The sequence below is a fragment of the Passer domesticus genome, chromosome 1, assembly GCF_036417665.1.
Source record: "Passer domesticus isolate bPasDom1 chromosome 1, bPasDom1.hap1, whole genome shotgun sequence".
In the NCBI taxonomy this organism is placed as follows: Eukaryota; Metazoa; Chordata; class Aves; order Passeriformes; family Passeridae; genus Passer; species Passer domesticus.
In genome coordinates this window covers 102158655-102175775 of record NC_087474.1, presented here as the reverse complement: position 1 = coordinate 102175775, position 17121 = coordinate 102158655, and the positions used below count along the sequence as shown (strand labels likewise).

At 37.8% G+C, this 17121-nt stretch overlaps 1 protein-coding gene across 7 annotated transcripts in view; it reads left to right on the top strand.

The window, feature by feature from the left end:
- ZNF236 (zinc finger protein 236) overlaps nt 1–17121 on the top strand; it is a 78846-nt gene that overhangs the window by 56715 nt on the left and 5010 nt on the right. For 4 of the 7 annotated variants that reach the window (XM_064431831.1, XM_064431827.1, XM_064431817.1 and 1 more), the window contains exons 24-32: nt 237–382; nt 1595–1838; nt 2539–2718; nt 3237–3389; nt 4020–4210; nt 5827–5958; nt 7207–7404; nt 12967–13096; nt 16836–17012. In XM_064431831.1, coding sequence (XP_064287901.1) covers nt 237–382; nt 1595–1838; nt 2539–2718; nt 3237–3389; nt 4020–4210; nt 5827–5958; nt 7207–7404; nt 12967–13096; nt 16836–17012 — 1551 coding nt within the window. Of the gene's footprint in view, nt 1–236; nt 383–1594; nt 1839–2538; nt 2719–3236; nt 3390–4019; nt 4211–5826; nt 5959–7206; nt 7405–7513; nt 7796–11934; nt 12022–12966; nt 13101–16835; nt 17013–17121 lie in introns of those variants that run through there. The other 3 variants (XR_010367970.1, XM_064431820.1, XM_064431845.1) reach the window with 3 other exon arrangements.

Genomic DNA, 17121 nt, shown 5'->3' with positions numbered 1-17121 from the left:
CACTAGCTAGTGCCTAAATAGCAATCCTTAAATCACATGGAATTTATGAAGCTTTAAAACAGGCAGTCACATTACTTTATAATCACATTATGCACTTCAAATTATCTTTTTTGTCATAAATAAATGTGTGTGTATGTAGCTTTTATATTGATTTAATTTATAAAAATAAGTACTCTGAAAGAGGTAGTCAGTAATGGTAAATAAAAACATTACAATATAACTGTTTTCTTTGGTAGCTGGAGGTGACTTAACTGTGTCCTTGACAGATGGTAGCTTGGCCACTCTTGAAGGAATACAGTTACAACTTGCTGCTAATCTGGTTGGACAAAATGTTCAGATTTCTGGAATAGATGCCACTGGTATTAACAACATAACATTACAGGTAAGTTAGTCACTGTTCCTTGCTTTTAATTCTGTAGAGTCACTTTGAGGGCTGAAGAAGGTTTAAGGAGCCTACATAATTCTGGAAGAGTTCTTGAGCTGAGTGAGTTAGTAACATACTGTATCACTTGTACCATGTTAGAAGACTTAAAAATAGCTGCACAGTGGGGTATGTTTCTGGTTTGGTTTCTTTAATTTTCATTTTTTTCAGGATTTTTTACCTCTCAGGGATTTTGACAGACTGCTTTAAAATATGTATTTTTTTTCTTTTAATTGCATTTTGTCTTTACACTTCAGAAGTACTTCAGGCTCCCACCTAACCCCAAAAAGGCACCCACTCACCCCCCCGAAACAAACCCAAGTTATTGCACAGAGTGTTCTTTTCTAAACATAAGACACTCTGTTACTTTGCAAGCTTTTAATGGTTGAATTCACAATTTAAATTCCCACTGAGCTTGTAAAAAGAATGACAGAAAGAGGTGAGATGATTGCATTTAAAAGTTCTTGAGATGTGTGAAACAATGATTTTCTTGAACACGGTGTGTTTGATCAGTTGCACAAAATTAATATTTTTGGGGAAGTCCTCTGGAGGTCACCAGGTACAACCCCAAGGCAAGGGAAGGGACATCTGCAGAGTTGCATTGAGTTGTTCATAGTCCCTCTGTTCAAGGAGTTTTTAGCATAAAATGGGAACATTTTCATTTTTCTCAACTGCTAAATATCTCTGAAGAGGAAAATGCCTTATCTTTAAGTATAGAGAACAGCTGTTGGCTTCTGAAATGAGACCTTAAGTACCCCTAGGAGCTGATGAATCAAATAATTTTTGGTATCAATCTTCTCTGTGCTCCATGTCTTTTCACTTTCAAAGGCTTGGAGTTTGTGATAAGCATTACATGCACTAATAGGACAGTACAGAATACCAGCAGTGTGTTTACCTCGGGCCAGGCATGCTTATATATAACTGATTTCCCAAACATTTTGCTGAAGGAAGAGAGGGAAAGTGAGTCTGAATAGACTGGTTACATAGTAACTTTAGAGACTGGCTATATACAGACACATAAAAACTAAATTTCAATTTTAAATTGTTAATTATAAATTTTCAGTACTGTATATACTCACTATGCAGTAAATATGTATTCTGGACTTACATTAAGAATATCCATTTAACCCAGTTTATTAACTTCAGATTGATTGCTGAAAACTTGTTTTTCAGATCGATCCAAGTATCCTACAGCAGACATTACAGCAGAGTAATTTACTTACTCAGCAGCTGACTGGAGACCCCACCATGGCTCCACAGAATCCCTCCCTCCAGGCAACAGAAAATGCAGTGCCAGCTAATGTGGTCATTCAGCCCATATCAGGCTTGTCTTTGCAGCCCACAGTAACATCATCTGCTAACATGACAATAGGGTCCCTGTCTGAGCAGGAGTCTGTGCTGACAACCAGCGCTAATGGTAAGCACTGTCAGTAGTTTTATTGTGCGTTCAGTTTCTTAATTTTACTCAGGGTATTACTCACAGTGAGAAAATGTCAACCCCTGCCTCCCCCCACTCCCACCAATCATCTCATTTTAATAAAGTAAACCTGCAGTTCTTGCTTGAGCACCTTCAGCAAATTTTACAGCTTTGTGTTACTCTTTCTTGACATGATTTTTTTCAGAAGGTGAATTAGAGAGTAGGTTTAGATTAGCTATTAGGAAGAAATTCTTTACTGTGAAGGTAAGTGAGGCACTGGAACAGGTTGCTCTTAGAAGCTGTGAATGCCCCATCCCTGGCAGTGTTCAAGGCCAGGTTGAATGGGGTTTTGAGCAGCTTGGTGTAGTGAAAATCGTCCCTGCCCAGGACAGGGGAGTTGAAACCATCTAATCTTTAGGGTCCCTTCCAACCCAGGCCATTCTGTATAATGAAAATACTTAAGAACTTCCATAGTTTTGAGCAAAATAGAAAATTGTCATTCTGAAAATCTTAACTGCAGAAGAATAAATCAGATGTGAAATAAGTTTTTACTTTCTACTGCAACTTTTAGCATCTCCCCTTGGCTGCATCAATTATAGTATCTCAGAAAATAATGCATAAATTGCTTTAAAAAGTTAGATCAAAAATTCCACCAAAGAATATTAATGGAATTTTTTTTTGTTCTACCATTTAAATTTAGGTGCACAAGACATTACTCAAGTCATGACTTCACAGGGTATGGTGTCATCTACAAACGGACAGCATGAGATAATGTTGACCATAAATAATTCCAGTTTGAGTCAAGTTCTAGCTCATGCTTCAGGTTCTACTACTGCAACCTCATCAGGAAGTCCTCAAGAAATCACTCTTACAATATCTGGTTTGTATTTTTAAAAATCTTTAATGATACCATATCTCTATTTCATAAAGTACCTGTACAGTAGCATACAAGGATTTTCACAGTCCACAGTTTTCCCATGGCTTATTTTTCTTAAATTCATCAGCTTTAGAAGATACTCCCCAAATCCGCATTTGAAACACAAACACATTTGCCTTGAGAACACATTAGATTGGTTCACTGTTTTATTCATAGCCTTAGTTAACAGCTGGATTTTTATAGATTGATCAAGTTGGTGCTTTGAATCGAGAGAAGTATGATCCATATTTGTATAAATATTACTAAACTCAGGTATTTCTGTACATGTTAGTATCTGAATTTGCATAATCATATCTGTATTAAAAACTTGCCAAATCGCTGCATAAAAATCTGCATGTGTAGAAGTTAATTTTGTGTTTTGGTTGTATTTTCTACTTGTATTATTTTATGATCTATTGCAAGAGCAGTAGCAGAATAATGCTGAGAGGATTCCAGTTACAGCAGGTCTTATTTCTATTCAGGACAAGATCTTATTCAGCATAATTCTGGAAGCACTGATCTGAACACTGGCTTAAGGCTGACAGCACCAACCATCAGCAGTCAGACTACAGGTGCTACATTAACTATAAGCAATGACCAGCTTCTTTCTCAGGGCCCTTCACTAAATGCTCCAGGTATGCATACCAGGTTTTTTCTAATTGAAAATAATACTTTGTTTAAAAAGTAAAACTAGAGTTAAATGGTATAATTTTGCATGTCATGATTCAGGAACTTTGTGTTTTGTGTGTTTTCTCACAAGCTTTAAATTGTTATGTCAGTTTAAATGAACCTTATTCCACACAATAGGAAAAATATAAAACCAAGAAGACATGTCTTAAACCAGTACTTTGAGGCAGTTAAAGGAGTATTGAAGAATTATATCTATAAACTGGAGGACAGCAAAATCTGGTGCCTTCACTGCAGAAGTGCTAAAATACCAAATTTGCTCTAGTACTCAAATTTTGAGAATTTAAGTATGTTTATGAATTTCTGCCTATATATGTTTATATACACGTGACCACCTGTGAGTGCAATACTGTGTTCATGAAGCTACACTTAAATGTAATTTTTTAAATTTTGTCTTCTGACTGACAACATTAGGTTCTTGATTAGCAGTTTAACTGATTTTGTTGATTCCACAGTAGAAAATCCTAGCAATGGGAAACAGAAATTACTAAGTTCACTTTAAATAAATTTGTAATTTAGTGTTTATGTATGTAACAGATTTTTTAATTTTTTTTTTTACCATTTTGCATATATTCCAGAACTTAATACAGCAGGGGGAGCAAACCTTCCTCCAGCTACACCCATATCTCAGTCTGCAGTTTCTGCACAGAATTTGGTGATGTCTTCATCAGGAGTTGGAGGAGATGGTAGTGTCACTTTGACTCTTGCTGACACTCAGGGAATGTTGTCAGGTGGTCTTGATGCAGTTACACTTAATATCACTTCACAGGTAAGATGCTTTTCTGAACTGACAGGTAAATTTGTGTTTCTGTCTTAAGAATATAATTTCTTTTGCTTAGAAAATAGTGTCTTGTAAATACATAATATTTGATATTTTAGTTAATTTTCCTTCTCTGCCGTGAGTTTGCCATCTAGAAACATGAACTGTTGGCATAGAAGTGCCAATAAATTTTGCAAGGTTGTTTGGGTTTTTTTGAAATTAACAGATTCTACTGTTTCAAACATTGTTTGAGATCAGTTTTTGGTGTTAGACTATGTACTTCATTATCACTACTCAGTAATACATCTTAGTACTCTTAAATATATTATTTCATTTGTTAAATTTTTTCTTTTCCTACTTGTGAATGGGAGAGTTGAAAAACAGTTGGGACAGTTGTTTTCACAGCAAGTAACAGGACAGAATTTAACTGCCTATATTTAATAAGAGATGGCATTATAAGAAATTTTATAAAAATGGTGCTGTATGGATTGCCATCTCTCCAGTAACCTTATTATTAGTTTCATTTATAGCATAACTTAAGAATTTTGTGGCGCCATCAAGAGCCAAAGACATATTGGCATATAGAAGCTACAGACTGGGGAGATAAAAAATAACATTAAAAGACTACAAATGAAAAGGTTTTGTGGTTGACATTTCAATGTAGATTTTACATCTGAAAACCTGGCTGTTTCTTCTATTTTCTTGGCTTAACTAGATTTAGATTGACTTATTTACTTTTTGACCTGAGTTACTGAGCAAGTGTATACAAATTAAATACTATTTATCTTGCATGTGCTGTGATTAAGTCTGGTGAAGCAAAGTTATATGCTTTCCTCTGCAGTTTTGCTCTGGGGAAGGGAAGAAAAGATTTCTTAAATAATTCTTATGATATGTGTGTGATTTCTGGTATCACAGAGTAACAAAGCAGAACATGGTTTCTTTTCAGGCTTTGTAATCATTTCAGTGATAACGTTTGGCAGTGTTGCTGTTTATGAATAAGATCCCATGCCTCCTGTTAAGCATAAAAAAAATTGAAACATTGGAGAATAATAATAGCTGTGCAAACACAATTTATGTTGCAAGAAATCATGGTGAATAGACAGATAGTATGTAAAAGAACTGTGTTTCCTGGAGAAATTGAAAGGTCATTAAAAGTAGTGTAGAAATGGAAGTAGTAAGATATTAGTAATCATATATCCTAAGTAGTGATTTCGTAGCATGATTTTATGGGGTTTGGAAATAGGTTTAATCAAGAGATTTAAATAAAGATGCTGTATTGGAAGGCCATACAGGAGAGCAGAATACAGGAGTTAAAGAAAGACAATGGAAGGGTAAAACATTCAGCATTTCATGCAAGGCTGGTAAAAATTAATCAGAACTGAATCCAGTCTTACAAACTTCCAGCTGTTGTTACCCTTAAATGGTTAGATATAAATTTAAAGGAGAAAAGGAAGGAAAACAGTTGCATTTGTTCAGATGGGGTTCTGAAATGTTTCTTTCTAAAGGCAGAAGAAAAGTACTGTTTAGGTGTGAAAACTTAAATTATTCCAGTCAGCTGTTTAAATACAGCTTTTGAAATATAGTTACTTTTTTTTTTTTTTTTTTTGTGCTCTCCTCTCTGACAGGGTCAACAGTTCCCTGCTATACTCACAGATTCCAGTCTTGCTAACCAAAGTGCATCAGGATCACAGCAAGTAATACTGGTGAGCCATACACCCCATTCAGCACCTGCAAACTCTGATGAAATAGCATATCAGGTAGATACTATACATTTCTGTATCTTTTGTGGTAAAAGACTTCTATTTAATCAAAATACTGGAACAATTTATTTTTATCTTGAATCATGAAGGCTGATGTCATTCCCAAAGAAGAGTTTTGGGAAGAGGTTCTCTGTGACTTCGTAGTCAGCAGAGTCTGTTTTAAGTTGTGAATTAAAAACTAGTTTCATGTATATATACATGCAGATGAAAATGAAATGTAGTTAATAATGTGCTTCTTTCTACAAATCACATAATCATACACTCAACACAGACTGCTCCAAAAATTTCCAAGTAAGTTGCTATTTAGAAAATAAAAATTGATACATTTTGGAACTGTGGGGAAAGAATTGCACCTATTGGTACACTTTTTCCATTCTCTTTCTGTATCCAAGTTGTTTTAGTGATGGTGTCACACGAAGTCTTTGCAACTTCTTATGCCTTTGAATCACAATAGAAACTCCTACAGAAGTAATACAGTTTTGGTATTAGAAAAAGTGGTTTAGACTTGTTTTTTTGAAGGCAGAATGAATGCTTTCAACCAGTCTGGTAGGGCAAACTCTAAAATAGGAGAAATGAGAGAGACAGATGGTGACTTATTTTGTTGCTTTCTATGTTACTGTTCTTAGGATTCCTCTGTATCTATAAAGTTGAATTTGGTATTAAAAAGGAATTTGATATTAAATTATCTGAAGAAAGTAGTTTTTTCAGGCACTTCTTATTAATTAAAACAATAATGCAGCACATCACCATCCAGTTGTATCAATTTTTCATTGTGTTTCAGTACTTCTGGAGGTAGACCTTTACTTCCTTATGAAAACAGAATCCCCAGTAAAGAAGTTAAACAAATAGAAAATACACTTCTCCTCTACAAAATCAGAGATAACTTTTCTCCTGTCTGGAATGCTTTTGGCTTTGAAGTTTATTTGGTGGAGAATTGAGGGTCATCTGAGTTGTTCAGGAGCATAAAACTGAATGTAGAAAAATACAGATACACACGTTCTGTTTATGATGTGTTAAGTCAATCTGATAATAGTTATTAATGTTGTTTTCTTAAAATGCATACACGTGTCATTCTTTAGAGCAATGAAATATAAGTTCATATTTACATATAACTGACTTATTGTGTTTGTAAGTTGCTTGCAGATGCTCTCCAAAAATTTGTCATGTTGAGGTAGATTTTGAAAAATAAAGCAATGTGGGTGTGATTATAAAATTAACTGATATTGTATTTGTAAATTGTTACAGGTGACAGAAGTTTCCCCTAATGTGACCAAAAGCAGTCAAGCAGAAAAAGAAACTCGTGGGCACCAGTGTTTTGAGTGTAGCCAAACCTTTTATTCCGTCACCATGCTGACACACCACTGCAAAGAGGTTCACGGCAAGGAGCGAATACACGTCTGCCAAATCTGCAATAAGGCCTTTAAGAGGGCAACACATCTCAAGGTATTTGGTAATAACAGTAGATTGTTCTCTAAACTCCTTTTGTTTTGGACTTTCTGTGATATTAACAAAAGGTACCTATTAGCTCTTTGTCTTTGCTTTCCCTTTACAGTGTGAGAGGTGTGCATCTGAGAGAGGGAGTCTAAGTGATAATGTATGCACAGATAGAGAACTCTCTTCTGGAGCATGGAGAGGATTTTAATGCATGTATTGACTACAGGATGAAAAATGTTAATGCCTGTCATGCAAGTAGTAGTGTCAGGAAGAGATTTCACTTGCTTTATTTGCATATGAATATCATCAGTGCTAATCCTGATTTCCAGATAATCTTTTGCTATCTCAGGAAGTTACCTGCTTTACAGTCTTACCATTTCATTTGTAGATGCTCTGTCATGTGAGTACAAGTGATAGAGGAAGCATTTGTTTTAAAATGTCCTTATATTATTGCTGTTGTCTAGTGATATTTTCTCTGTTTTCTCTAGATTATGAACAACTAATACTTCCAGGTCTTTTAAAAAAAATAGTGGTGTATCTAAGTTCTTAATTGTATTATAGAAGGTTCTTGTTAGGAATATTGGGCTGTACGCAAGAAGTGCTTTGTTCAGGCCAGTGTCTTACCTCTGAGAGATACTTAAAGGAAGTAATTTGAAGAAGAGCTTTAAGAAAGGGGTAAACATATAAGATGCCCAGAATCTTGCCAGCTTCCCAGAATTTATAGCAATAAATTTTTGGAACCAAAGGCAATGTATTTATATTAATTTATATTATCATTATTTACCTTTTAGGAGAGACCTCTTCAATAGATTTGATTTCACTTTGATATAATATTTTAATGAAATATACTCTCTTTGTGATGTTCAACCTCTTGGAGTGATCATATCTGTCAACTAGGCTACTGGAAATGATCATAAAATGTGATGTTGTGAAACTCTTAACCTCTGAGTTATAAGAACTTTTCCAGGAAAAAAAAACAAACCCAAAGGAGTCTTGATACTTGTTTTCCTTAAGTAATGATAACAAACTCCAAAAATCAGTCTCTCTTCAGCTTGTTTTTTTAAACCTGGGACCAGGTTAAAGATATGACAAGATAACTTCTTACCCTAGTATGTCCTTTGGATTATTATCCATAACTGATTTTTTAGGAAGGCAGCAATTGAAGTTACAATAAGAAGTTCAAGGGCTGTCACAAGAGACTTCATGGCCTTGGGGCAACTTGTTAAGAGAACACAAGCACAAGTAATCTTCTGCTCTACCCTTCCAGTTTCAGGCAGCGGTGTCAGAAGATCTGGCAGATCAGTAACTGTCTCTGAGACTGGCATCACCAGCAGAATTTAGGGGTTTTTGGTCATGGATTGGTCTGCACAACAGCAGGCCTGCTGCAGATGGTCTACACTTGTCTTAAAGGGGGAAAAACATCTTTGCTGAGGAGTTAGCAGGGCTCATTGAGAGAGATCATCTAAACTAGATTTGTAGGGAGGAAGGGATAAAACCAGACTTACTGGAGATAAGCTTGAGGGCAGCACACCAGTGTTTGAGAGTTCATGTGCCAGTGAGGCCCTTCGAGCTCCACCCCAGTGTGCTGAGTACACTGGAAATACACATTTGAAATGTCCCTGTGTGCAGCACTGTAGCCATCTCAGTGGAGGTAGGGGAAAGGGTCAGTGACCTGCTACACCGCTTAGACATGCACAAGTTATCTGTAGGACTGGATGAGTCCACCCAAGGGTACCAAGGGACCTGTCAGAAGAGCTTGCCAAGCCACTTTCAGTCATTTATGATGAGCAGTGCTGGCTAACCAGGGAGGTCCCAGTTGACTGGATCTTAGCACCTGTGATGCCCATCTACAAGGGCTGGAAATAGGATCTGGGAAACTACAGGCCCTTCAACCTGATCTCAGTGCCAGGAAATATGGAGCACTCATCTTGAATGCCATCATGTGGCGCATGCAGGACAGCCAAGAGATCAGGCACAGTCAGTATGGGTTTATGAAAAGCAGTTCCTGCTTGAATAACATGATTTCCTGTGACAAAGTGACTTGCTCATTGGAGGAGGGACAGGCTGTGGATGTTATCTACCTGGACTTCAGAAAAGCCTTTGACACTGTCTCCCACAGAATTCTTCTGGAGAAACTGACCTCCATAGCTTGGAAGGGTTCACTGTTTGCTAGGAAAAAAATGGCTATGTGTCCAGCCTCAGAGTGGTGGTGAATGGAGTTACATCCAGCTGATGGCTGGCCACAAGTGGTGTTCACCAGGGCTCAGTACTGGGGCTGATTCTATTTAATATTTTATCAATGATCTGGAGAAGAGGATTGAGTGCACTCTCAGTCACTTTGCAGACAACACAAAGCTGGATGGAGTGTTGATATGATGGAGGGCAGGAAGGCTCTGCAGAGGGATAGGCTCTGGATCAATGGCTCTGGACAGGCTGGATCAATGGGTTGGGGCTCTTTTGGGAAGTTCAGCACGGCCAAGTGTCAGGTCCTACTCTTGGGTCATGAGAAACCCCAGGCAGTGCCACAGGCTGGGGGCAGTGGCTGAAAAGCTGCTGGTGGAAAAGGAGCTGGGAGTGCTGACTGACAGTGGCTGAACAAGAGCCAGTGAGTGCCCAGGTGGCCAAGGAGACCAATGGCTTCCTGGTCTGTGTGGGGAATAGTGTGGCCAGCAGGAGCAGGGCAGTGACTGTCTCTCTTTACTTTGTGCTAGCAAGGCTGCACCTCAAATCCCGTGTTCAGTTTTGGACCCTCAGTTCAAGAAGGACTTTGAGGTTCCGGACTGTGTCCAGAGAAGGGCAGTGGAGCTGGTGAAAGGCATGGAGCACAGCTCTTAGGAGGAGGAGTTGAGGGAAGTTGGGGTTGTTTAGCATGGAGAAAAGGAGCCCGGGGATGACTTAACACTCTCTACAGCTACTTGAAAGCAGGTTGTGGCCAGGTGGGAGTTGGCATTTTCTGCTGGATAATGAGCAATAGGACAAGAGATTGATACCTAAGTTATATTAGGGGCGGTTTAGATTGGATATCAGTGAAAATTTCTTTACTGAAAGGCTTGTCAGGCACTGGCACAGCCTGTAAAGGGAAACCTGTTGAGTCACCAGCTCTGAAGGTATTTAGATGTGTAGATATGGCACTATGGACAGTGACTTAGCAGACACAGTTTAGTGGTAGGCTTGTCAGTGCTGGTTAATTATTTGCTTTGATCTTAAAGGTCTTAAAGGACAGTTTAATTTACCACTGGACCATCAGGTACTAAAACTAATTCCACCCCTCATCAGACTCTTTTCTTTATCAAGTTGTTAATAGCAGCTTCAGCTATGAGCAGCCTTTAATGGCAAATTCAAAGATAAATGTTGGGGTTTGGCTTAGGATTTTGTGAAGAGTTCAGTGATCTGATACTCACGGTCTTCATTTTATACTGATGGAATTCTGGAGATCACCAAAAATATTAAGGGTACTACCAAACTCCAGGCTTTTCAAAAAAATCCAGTAAGAGGTAAGGGTGTCCGTGTTTAGATGCCAGTACTTAACTGTAGATGTTTTTTCCAAAGATGTCAGTACCAGCTTTTTCACAATTATACACAAGAAAATCCTCTTTAGAGCTCATGTACAAACACCACCCACCCCACCCCCAGTATTAAGGCTTTTCAGTCTAGTGACTCAGTTCCCCTTCTGATGTCGGTTACTGTCCTGTTTTACAGCTTAAGAGAGAACATTAAGACATGCACAGTAACTAAACTGTCCAGTTTCATATGAACAGTAGTGGAAGTATCTGGAAGTTGACTGTTGATAGTAAATAAGGCACAGACATGATTCTGAGATGAAAGGAAAAAGGCCTTATCTTACTAAAACAATTGGATAAAACAAACTTTTTATTGCCACACTTTCAGAGGTGGTTACAATTAATGTTTCAGGAGTGATGGGGTATAAGAATGGCATGCTAATACATGAGCCATTTCAAAGAAGGTTTCCTGGTCTTATTTCTTAATTAGATAATGCTTGTTTGCTACACCAGGATAATTACTCTCTGAAGAATATAAGAATTGCACAAATAAAGTTGTAAAACATCACATGAACTATTTTCAAAAGTATATTTATTTAACAGGAAAGGTTTAAGAGGTGCACAGATCAGTGGAAAAGAATTGCATCACAAACTGTTTCCTCAGAGAAAGTTGGCAGAAAGTTTTACAGGGCTATCTGGACGAAATGTTATTTGCATTCAAGTAGAAGATGGGGTGGGAGATGCTGGGATTTGGAGGTTTGGTTTTTTTGTTTGGGTTTTATGGTGAAAGACAGAAGCAACTGGTTTCAGATAATTTTTTCTGAAGTAGGTTGTAGTATGCTTCCACCATTTCAATGCTTGAACGGGTAATGAATGAGATAAAACTTAAAGATTTTATTTCCACCAGGGAATAAAAGCAGGGGTTTTAAGATGCCTAATTTTTCTCAGAAGACCTTATATTATTTCCCTATGATACTCTATTATTATAAGTACTGTGATAATAATATTCTTCCATGTAACTGTCTCGCTGATTTTCCAGTGTAAACAAACTCTGCAGACACAGTTTGCTTCAGTTCGTGGAGTGAGGAATAGGACTTCATAGACATCCAGAAGGCTTATTGTTTAGGTATAGTAAAGACTAATTAATAGTTTAGTCTGTAATCAAATAGATTAGAAAAGAATATCCACACATTTTAGAAGGTGGACAAGTATTTGCAGTACTGTTTCACAGACAGTTCTTAATTAGATTTTTTTTAGTTATATATATATTTTTATTTATTTTCTTTTTTAATTTTAATTTTATCTTAGTATTAATAAATAAAATTTAAAAAATAACATAAGTACTATAAGTTTGAAAAACATCTGGGCCTAACATCAGTGTATTAAAAACACTGAAATTAGAACTGTTATGGATGCTTCCTCATGAAGATAAAACATCCTGCTATCTTACCATTAAGAACCTTAGTGATTTAATTTTCTGGTGTTTTTTTCAACTAAGAGTCCATTGTGAAGTGGTTCTATTTGCATCTTGCCATCATGCAGCTGTGTGTGTGTATGTTGTGATAGTTGCCTCTTTGAGGCCTGTGCAGTTTGACACTGTTACCAGTTCAGGTGCTGAGGAATGCCCCACATTATATATATCTGACAAGGAGGGAGATGGATGCTGTAGAGGAGAGGGGGGAAAAAAATAATGTGTTAGTTTACAATGCACAGTTGTCAAAATACCTCTTTGTAGATAAACAGAGCATTTAAAGAACTCTGGTTTGGTTTTCTGTATTTTATTTTGCTTCAGATAATTAGTAAAGGGACTAAAGTATGCAAAAAATAAAGACATACAGTTATTGGTGGAGTTTTTCAGAAGTGTGAAAACTGATGGTTAAAGAGAGTTGATACACAAAAATAATCTCTCATTTAAAAGAAAAAAAACAATGCAGGCTTCCATTTTCTTCCAGCTTGTCTGCTGATGACTAAGATCCTCTGCTTTTTTCTTCAAGGTGTGAATATATTTTTATGTTAAGTACTGAAGTCTTTATAAATGGTCTGAAACTTTTTTTTCCTATGCTGGCTTTAGGAGCACATGCAAACCCATCAGGGTGGACCTTCACTGAGTTCCCAGAAGCCTAGAGTGTTTAAGTGTGATACTTGTGAAAAAGCTTTCGCGAAGCCAAGTCAGCTGGAGAGACACAGTCGCATCCACACAGGTGACACCAGAAATTGTTTTTATCTTGAGAGGTTTTCTTATCAATGTCCGAGTATTGCGTTTGGAGCCCTTGCTTATGTTTTCAGCTAACTGCATTTAAATATCAACTTAAGCTTAAAAAACCAAATAAATTTTTTACCTCAGATATTTGGAAATTAAAAGGAGGAACAGCGAACTTGAAAACTCATGTGCTTCACTAAGCTGATCTGTATTTTGGGGCTGGCAGTACTGCAGTGATAATGTGAGTGCATGAGCTTGTGTCTAAAGGTTGTCTAAAGCCTTTGAAAGAGATTAATAAAAGCATATTTTAAAGTATTGTTCGAAGTGATTTAAAAGCACTGGTTATCATCATCCTCAATCATAGAGAAGAATGTGCAAATGAGGGGTGTGCTCAGTGATGTTAAACAAGGGACAGGTTTGACTGCTGATGTTGACTGCTGTATGCAGTGCTCCACTGTCACTGAGCTACTTGCACAGGTCATCTGTTTCTAATGCCAGTGCTCTTAATTTGTTGTGTTATTTTCCGCTTATTCCACTTGTATTATTTTCTTCAACCGTTAATCTATAAAAAGTCTATACTGACTTCTCCTAGGGAGCACTCATTTTCTGTGATGTATGTACTTTTCAGGTTGCAGCTTCTGCCCTACTATAAGTTGAAGGCTGTACATAGGATGATAGCCCAGCTGCCTTCCCTGTCACCTTCTGTGCCTGACAAACCTTCTTCTTTAGAACATGAGTTCTAAATATAGCAGTCAGTTCTCTGAAACAAGTTATTTCTTTTCCCTACCACTGCTACCAATAAAGAGCTGTCATGGCTGCTAAACACAAACAGGACAGGGGAAAGTTATCTGGGTTGGTACTAAGCTGGAGGGGACCAATGAATTTGGCTGGATGTGCTGCAGAATAAGAAGATTACCTGAAAAGGGTAACTCTCTCTTAGAGTGAATCAACCTGAGTTTTCTCTTTCCCCAGCATCAAGCTGGTTTGTGATTACTGCATTAGAAAGAACCATTCTGGTTCTACTGTGAGTGGGAAAAGAGAAGCAGGAGTTAAAATCCAAGGAGATTAAAATACCCTCAATAATTTGCTTTTTGCAAAACTGACAACTTTTTCAAGAGTCTGTGTTGTTTATTGTCTCCTCGTTTAAGGGTTCCACAGAATATGCAGGAAGCAGGAAAGATGACCAGTTGTCATTTTCCATGCTTAGTTTAATTTCATACTGCTGCCCCATTGTAATAGGCACTGAGCAGTTCAGGGAGGCTGAGAAGAGAGCAGAAGGGATCTGTTTCTCATAAATCTACACCATCATAGGAAGAGTTTTTTCTGGTTTGGAATGACTTGTAATTCGCTCAGGAAATCCTTAAATATTTTTGGGTTTCTTGTACTTGGGGGCTGATGTGCTAGACTGCAACAGACCTTGCTAAATTCATATATATTTTTTGTGTTTCTGCAATGTCAGGCAACAGTAGATGAATCCATATGATTGTAATTCTTTCAGAAGAGAATGTTCTTTTAGAAAACACTCGAGACCAAAAAAGTGAAAATGTGCTGTACAGAAGTGTTTAGATAGATGCATTTATATAAACTATGCTAGGAGAGGTTAATCTAAACCTAAACTGACTTGTTTCCATAAAGATACTGTCCTTGTCTGTAAGAAAGTGTTTATGATTTCTATCTTGACTAAACATTTTTAACCATTTCTAATGGGTAATACCTACTCAATCAATGGCCAGAAGGAAAACACATTATTTCCGTGAATAGCTGTAAATATCTTGTTATTTAGGATTTGTCAGTGAAGAGTGGTTTGCTGAAGTGTTGAAATTGGAGGGAAGCAGTTGCTTCCAGTTCTGCCAAAAACTGTGTGGTAATCCATTACACCAAAAAGGCTAGTCACCTTCACTGAATTTAAATAATGGAATCAAAAGGATTTCAGGAAGCCCGGATTTCTCTTCAAACTAGTGAAAAAGTTGTTAACAAAAATAGAAAGAAAATATCTGTGCTTTAAAGGACCTTGTGTTGGTTGTCTGAGAAGTTGGATTTGACATGCAGGTGGAAACACTAACATACACGTAATGGAGGAAGAGAGATATTGGTCCTGTAAGAAAAAACTTGGAAAAATGTTTTTACTCCTGCTTGTGCTTTATTGTGCTAATAGCAAGGACTGTTCTTCTAAAAGCACTTTTAGAAAGTGCTTTTAGAAGTCCTTCATGACATACAGTGTGTTTATGTCAGAGGTTGTAGTGTTGAGTGTTGAAGCAAAAGTCTGGTTTTCCAAAGTAGGTATTTTTAAATTTTAAACTATTTTTAAGTTAATATGTTCTTGTATTTATAGTTAGAAATCAGTAGTATTCTAGCAGAATTGGAACAATAAGCCTCTTTTGGTGAGATATGTGAATCACTACTTGTTGTGGTGCACCAGTTTAGTTGTTCTCTTGCACTGGGTGATTGGGAATTTGCACAGAACAGTTTTATATTGCCCTGTATAGCTTATGTTACATCATGTGGACCTTTTCCCTCATCACATGGTCTTCCCTTCACCTATCCCGCTACCACCTGGTGGTCTCTCCCCTGGGTTACCCCTCCCCTCGCCACTCCTCACTGGTGTCCCATTGGCTGTGGACCTCTCCCTCGGGGGTATAAAAGCTCCCTGACACCAGGGAACACCCTCTCTTTCCTCCCATGGGTTTGTCCACCTGATGTGTGTCTTGGAATAAAGGATAACGTTTCCCACATGGAGGAGAGTGCGTCTCAATCTTTTACCTTCATCTATGAATTATCGTGTGGGCAAGGGTCTATAGCTAGCCAGAGTGGACCCCAACAGCCCAGGAAACACAATTCTTCCGGTGGCGCCCCACATTGGATGCCATTTGTAGCAGTTCGTTTTTGGTGGGGTACACTCTGGGGAGTCCCCGGAGGGCCCCCTAGGCTGTGAGTTTGCTGGCAACAGCAGGCAGGCAAGGAGACTCCACACGGCTTCTGAGGGAGCTAATTAGATGAGGGTTTATTGGGGTCCCCCCATGGTTACTGAGGGGGAAGGGGAAAGGGGGAGGGAGAGCCTAGGGTAGAGAAGGGCCAAGAGAGGAGGAGAAGGGCTAAGAGAGCGACTAAGCTCCCTTGCAGAGCTTAAGAGGGAAAATCAAAGTGGGCGTGGAGTAAGACTTGGGCCAATGGGATTACTGATACATGATAGTTCAGGGCAGGACCACAGGCTTAGAATATACCATACATTTTGGAGGGGTGAGACAGACCATTTAACTAAAATACAACACTACAACTACTTGCTGTTGGCACAGGAAGCCACAAGTCCCATGTAGAATTACCAGGACACTTTTTTGTTAACGTATTTGACCTTTCAATTTCTTAAAGCCATCAGCTTTGTTTATTCTAGTACATTGCTTTATCTGCATTATGCTTCATGATGTAAAAAGGTGATGGTTTCCTTGAATACAGAAAAGTCAAATTGGTAAATTGGAGTTTTTTTGTACCTCTGTTAAATAACTGACCTAGGTTATAAATTGGATAGGAAGGATAATATCAATGATTTACTACTTACGTAACTATTCTGACATTTAATTTGAGATTTTTGCTGACAATGTGGAGCTATAGTTTAGAGAAAGTCTCAAGGAAAATGATAATGTCTATTTCATTTCTAGATCATCTTGATAATTTTTACTGAATTCCAAACTGTATTTCAATCTTAAAATGAAAAGTTAAGAAGTATGTTTTTCTTTCTTTTAAAGGGGAACGGCCATTTCAGTGTACACTGTGTGAAAAGGCGTTTAACCAGAAGAGTGCTCTTAAAGTCCACATGAAAAGGCACACAGGAGAGAGACCTTATAAATGTGACTACTGTGCAATGGGATTTACACAGAAAAGCAATATGAAACTGCATATGAAACGGGCTCATGGTTACACTGGTACGTAGCATGGTGGTAGTACTGCTGAGGCCAGGAATCCATATATTTTGTTAGGAGAGCACAGAGCACTTCCCTTAAGTTATTAAGGAATCAAGCACTGACAGACAAA